The following is a 6510-nucleotide window of genomic DNA, read 5'->3' as shown; positions in this document are numbered from 1 at the left end:
TCAAACCCGTTTCCAATCGATTCGGTGGGTCTAAAATGGGGTATGACACAAATTTCAGCTTTTCAAGTCTAATTTGGTGAGGTTTTGATTTTTTTTCCCCTTATTTTCGGCGCGTTTTAATTTTCAAAAATTTACCAAAAATCGAATTGAGCACCTGAAATTTTGGCTGGTGATACATTTCTGTATGCCCTTTCAATCTAACTTAGTCTGGTTCAATTACCCAGTTTTTGAAAATTGGAAAAAATCAACACGAAATTGTTTTTTCTTGTGGTTTAACTAAATTAAATTTGAAAAAAAAAAAAATACGCTGTTGGAAAATAATTAAAGATAGTCCGCTCATCATAGAAACGTTGAACCATTTCAAAATGATGAAGTTGTGTAGAGTAAGCCAGTACATTTATTTAGATTTACGTATTTTGTAGATCGTGTTTCAACTAAAAATTCGTTATTTTATATTTTTTCCTCCCTTTTTTGCTACATTTGGCGTGATTATTTGTTAGTTTTTTCCCACTCTGTTAAGCCCGACGCTTGAGAACATCGCGTAAGAATCGTTCATAATGAACAATCGATCATAAAATTAGATCGTGCCAAATTTCGTGAAATAGTATTCGTCCTGCAGAATCCATTTTTAGGGAAACTCGGTCAAGTGTCTGAAAAAGTTGATGAATTATTAGTCGTTTTCTGTATTTTTTTTTACTCAACTGTCGGCGTGGTGTCTTCCCCTCGAAAATGTGATCATTTTGACACCAAATGATGGAATAGCGTTTATACTTATTTGAATCGACGATTACGTGTGTGTATGAGTCCATAACCGATCCTAACAATGGTTCAATTTGTTACTACTGTAGGTCCTTTTTGCTTAAATGCAGGAAGTATCGGGGCAGTGCGATGGTATTTTGACATTTTTTATTGAATTTTATTCAGATCGAGAATAAAATGATGGATTAGAACGCTGAATTTCTCTCATATAAGCGTGTGGTACAGGATGGTATTGACTGTTGACGATGCCCTCTGTGTATATACATATAATGAAGTGATGTCTAGGTGAGATGTGTTTGTGTAGGCATAAACGCTTCGTCTTGTGTACGTTTTTATTTATGTACATTCGAAGGCTTGATCTTTTTCTAATCGTAATAAGTCGAGTTGTGTGGTAATTTTGACAATAAGCAATGGGCTGGGAATTTTTGTTGAACATTGTGTCGTTAATGTTGCAAAGAATTTGGAGATCAAATGTTTTAATATTGTTTTGTGCGTAATTTTGAGGACCACCTAGTGAGTTGTGCTTTTTGATGGAATTTTCGTGATAGTTATGACAACAAAGGTGGATTTTTTTCGAAAAAAAAGCAAGCAAGATTTTCTGAAAAAGTTGACCATAAACAAGCTTTGTTTTGCAATTTTAACAAAAAAAAAACTTTTTGAAAACTTCGATTTTTTTTTTTTAAAAAAGTCTTTTTTCTTTATTTTTACAAAACACGTACCTAGATGTTCCAAATTTCTACAAAGAAGTAAAATTTGTGCAATTTTAACACAAAACGCAGATTTTTTGGTGACCAAACAACGAGACTTTTTAAAAATTTCGATTTAAAAAGCAAGTTTTATTTTTTTGAATTTTTGACATCTTTCACGTTTTACAATAATGTAGAATTTCTTGCAACTTTAACTAAAAGTGAGTTTTTTTTATGATTTTAATTTAAATAATAATTTTTGCTTGCAATTTTACCAAAGTAATTTTTTTTTTGACCAAAAAAAAAGTAAAGCTTTTTGGAACTTGTACGTACAGTGCACAATGCACACTTAAAACTATGCTGTAAGTAGGTAAGGATAATAATATCATCTAATAGCCTGTTTACCGATAAACTTGACTGGCTGATTTTATGTGAACGACAAATCAATCAATCTCTTACTGAATAGACCCGTTGAAAGAGTATTACTTGGCCATGTACTTCGTCTCCCTGTCTCGAAACGTACCAGCACCCGAAGGTTTAATGTTTAAACTCCTGCTGTCAAGCTTTGTGCAACACTGTAGTCATTTTGTCGCATCCTACTGCGCTGCCTTTACTTTGGTCAAATCTGTTCCATCCACGACCTATGTAAACTCATCACTTTAAAACGCCTCATTTAAGTCGCATTTTCAAAATTGCCCCATTAAAAATTTGACACTTGAATCGAGAACGGAAATTAACAAGTACATACATAGTCTGTTTAGGTAATAGTTTACGTATAGGTTTTTAATGTGCGAGTAACTGTAAGTAATTACAGTGTTATTCGTCAGATGGGAAAATGCGACTTTACACAATCATTTCTTATCAAAATTGATTTGATCAGAATACTGTTTATTAGAAAATACAACCATGAAGCCTCATGAATTGGAAAAATATCGCACCTGAAGTCAGCGCTTTATTAACGTTCGTATCCCGAAAAATAGGGAGGATTTCGTGGTAATGAATGCAATTTTATTAAGTCCATCGAATTGAGTGAAATTTTGCATCTTCGAGTAGAAAAAATTACGAATCTTATTACCAAAATTTAAGTACTGTATTCAAAAAAATACACAAAGTTACATCGTAGGTACTAGTCACATGTCACACACAAACAAAAGTAAATACAAAATCTTAAGCTTGAAAAAAATACAAAAAATACAAAAGTCTCGACTAAGAAAAAGTGTATAAAAATACAAAAAAATATTATAGGTATCACAAAAATAATAATAATAATGAAAGTTGAAATTAAAAATATTTCTCAAAAGTCGAAAATCAACTTACCGACCTACATAAGTCGATACATTTTTTCTATTCACTTGTCAGTCTTAAAATCTCTGTTTATACTTATTTTATAGGTAAGGTTGCGAAAATATATCGAAATCAAGGTAGGCTCGTCGCTAATATCCGAACAAAATCGGATACAAAGAGACCAAATTAGCGTCCAAGAATCGCGGTTGCGGAAAATGTGTCTTTATGTGCTTCTTTAGGTGATCCTTTCGGCCGAATCGTTTACCGCATTGATCGCAAGGATAGGGACGTAAACCAGTGTGAATCCTTTTGTGTCTGGTTAATTCTTCGTTTCTAGTGAAACTTTTGCCGCATTTTTCTGAATCACATTTGAAAGGTCTTTCACCTGTTTGTGTACATACAGATAGAAAAAAAGACAGGTCAACATTGGTCGAATAACGAAACGTAGGTAGCAATAATGAAGAAATGCATTTTTTAGCATTACATATTTTTAAAAATTTTATATCTGGTTCTTAATTTCAATGAGCTCATCTGGGCAAAAAAATATATTTCATTTTGAGAATGGTGGCTTTATGCCTCGACGTGATTTAATCAAAATGGAGAAATTGCCCAAATTGAATTCAAATCCCAAATTCGCATTTTTGCCTGATCCTGAGTTGATTATGTATTCGCAAAGATGTGGCTAGAAGTTATGGTCGCTGATCAGAGCGAACCTTCCTGCCTGGTAGGGAATTGAAGAGACCAAAGTCGTAAAGAGTAGTCAAGAACCAATCAAATTGAGCTCAAAGTAAATATCGTTTACCTCGTTTACTCCTCCTCCTCCTTACTATACCGTTTCCTTCCCGAACCCCAATATCCCAAATACACGAAAGTGAGCGAAAGTTCAGTGTTTTTGCCAAAGTTACAAGAAAAAGGCCCGGTTTTTCAAAATCAAATTTTCAAGAAAGTCTTGTTTTTGCCAAATTTGCAGAAAAATTCTACGTTTTAAATTCGAAATTGCCAAGAAACTCTGTTTTTGTCAGATTTTCATATCAAAATTGTCAAAGTCTCGTTTTGGCAAAAATTGAAAAAAAAATTTTTTTTGCTTTTTCATTCCAATTTTTTTTGTTAAAAGTTAGAAAGTCATGTTTTTTTGTTAGAATTGCCTAAGAAGGTTTGTTTTTTTTTGGTCTAAATTGCCCGAAAATGTAGTTTTTGGCCAGAATCTCAAAATGACCTGGCGATGTTGTCTTGTTATAATTTTTCTGAAATTATTTTTTTTGTTTGTCAAACTTGCGAAGAAATCCTGCTCCTGCTTCTTTATCAAATTTGCTGGCAACATTACGTAGTTCTTTCTCAATATTGCCTTCAGGTTTTGTTTGGTTACCAAAATTGCAAGAAATTTTCTTTTCCTTTAGAAGCTGCGGAAATTGATTCTGACAACTAGAAAGTCAAAACATTTAAGGAGAAAAATTTTTTAAAAAATTGAAAAGTTTCTGGTCGTGGGAATTTTTTTTTTGCACGAATGGCTATATTTACTCTAAAACCAACTTCTTGAATTCGAATTTCTCTATTTCAAGCCATTTTTAAACTTCCGCCGCGATTTTTGATTTCTCCAGAAAGTATAGGTATGGAAATTAATTTGGGTAGCTATAAATCGATTTGTGGCTAATTCTCGAATTATTTAATGAATTTATCCACATTTGTTCTGATTTTCAGGCGGACACTTCGAGTGTGTTTTTTTTTTACCGACATGTTTTCATTAATAATAAGATGAAGAATGATGGTCAAAAAACACGTACCTACCTACTCGAGATGTCCGCCCGGAAATCAACTCAAATGGAGACGAACTTTTTAAACTGGTCTAGGATAGGCCACAGCTCGATTTTTAGCTTCCCAAATTGATTGTTCACTCCTTGTGTAAAAATTTTAAAATTCTGGAGAAATCAAAAATCGCGCTGGAGGCTTCAGAATGACTAGAAATGGCGAAACTAGGTTCGTGGGATCTGATAAAGTGATAATACATAGTTTCAGGACTATTGTAATAATTTTCACTAAAAAAGAAATACGAGTAGGTACATAATAATAATCTATGTTGTTTTTATCAGCAGAAATCTGCTGAAATGGTCAATAATTTTCAAAATTCAACCAAAAATCAGAAAATTAATTTTTGCAGCTGGAATTTTGGTGATGGGGTCACTTTAAAATCGAAGGCAGGACCCAAAGAGGTTTTCTCGTCAGTAGAAATGAGAAAAATTCAGATTTGAAAAAATATGGAGCAAAATCAATTTTATCAATAAAAGAATTTGGGAAAAGAGCTTTAATTAGCTTTTTAAAAAAATTGAAATGAATTAATACACGAAAATAAATCAAAAACCAAGAATAATCATCGAATGTGTATTCGAAGCGGAATTGAGTAGAAGACAACTAATTCATTTTTGGAATAAGTAAATACTCATTTCTCCACAAATGTGATTGTAAGAAAAATTTGATCAAAAATGTTCGAAACAACGACCATGCTATAAAAGCACAAATGAGCCATAAAAACTAGTCAAAAAATTTTCAACAAAATTATTGAAAATCGAGTGTGAAAAAACATACCTAGTTCTGATGTTTTTCCAGAGTTTGAATGCTTTTTAATATCAACCAAAATCATCAATCACAACCTTACTTTTCTCCACTCATTTCCCAACCACTGAAGAAAAAAAATTCCAGTTGGTACATTTTGTACATTTACGCACAGTTGAGAAATGAAATTCGGATAATTTTTTCTTCACCAAACTGCATACGAGTATATGGTTTTATCCTACTGACAAAAATAGCAAAACAATAGAATATGCTCAAATTGAGGCATACGCTATCGTTGTGAGAAAATTTTCACGAAAATAAATTCCTGACAATTTCTTTTCTTTCCCCACCAAATAAACCCGAAATCCCATCAAAACACGACGATCATAAAATTCACTTAACGTTCAAAAAACAAAACCACAAGTAGGTACTCACCAGTATGTATTCTCACGTGACCCTTGAGCTGTCCATTATTACTAAACGACACTTTACAATGCGGACACCGGAACTTCTTCGGTCTCTGCTTCAACTTGGCTATTTTACTGCCGTAGATTTCAGGAAAAGCCATACTCAAATAGGCCGGATCCAGATAACTTAAATTTTGCGCCATGGTTTCCGCAGCAGTAAATGGTAACGAGTGAAAATTCCAGTCATCAAAGCCGCCAACACCGGCGCCAGCGTATACATCTCCGTTAGCGAACACGTAAGGTAATCCGTCATAAATTGGGAAATCGACCTGATTAACCGGATGTGGCTCCGGTACTCTGGTAAAAGCCGAATCTCTGATAATTTCCATCTTCGAATCATCCTCTGCTTTGGCATTTTTTTCGTCAGCTTCTGTCCAGGGTCGGAAAATCTTCATCATCGATGTCATATCGCGTTAAAAATGTCGCGCACTGTTATCACCACTTTAAGCGTATAAAACTGTATAATGATAATGTGTCAAGTTGACCACATCTATCGCCCAACTGACTTCTTCACATGCAAAAATATACACCACTTCGAAGAGGGTTTATCGGGGGTAAATCTATGGGCGGCGGCGAGTTGCCTCGATGAATAGCCGATGCGAAAAAAGGCAAAGAAGAAGAAGGAAAAAAGGGTCGCCGCCAATAAATGATCTCAAGTGGGGGGAGGTCTTTTATCGCGATATTCAATGTAGCACATTGAAGCCATTTTGTAACATCAACTGGTTTATTGCGTATATTATACAATTGTACATACATACATAGTACCT

At 33.9% G+C, this 6510-nt stretch overlaps 1 protein-coding gene across 1 annotated transcript; it reads right to left on the bottom strand.

Annotated features, from left to right (window-relative positions):
• Positions 1-2583: 2583 nt before the first annotated feature.
• On the bottom strand, positions 2584-6236 carry LOC135840788 (early growth response protein 1-B-like). The gene is made up of 2 exons (XM_065357470.1): positions 5712-6236; positions 2584-3114 (listed from the first exon to the last, which is right to left on the bottom strand). Exons 1-2 carry the CDS (start codon positions 6148-6150, stop codon positions 2879-2881), a joined length of 675 nt encoding a protein of 224 aa, XP_065213542.1. The 5' UTR covers positions 6151-6236; the 3' UTR covers positions 2584-2878.
• Positions 6237-6510: the final 274 nt, after the last annotated feature.

This window comes from Planococcus citri, chromosome 3 (assembly GCF_950023065.1).
Source record: "Planococcus citri chromosome 3, ihPlaCitr1.1, whole genome shotgun sequence".
NCBI classification, from domain to species: Eukaryota; Metazoa; Arthropoda; class Insecta; order Hemiptera; family Pseudococcidae; genus Planococcus; species Planococcus citri.
The sequence above is the reverse complement of the archived record's forward strand: the minus strand, read 5'-3'. Positions and strand labels throughout refer to the sequence as shown.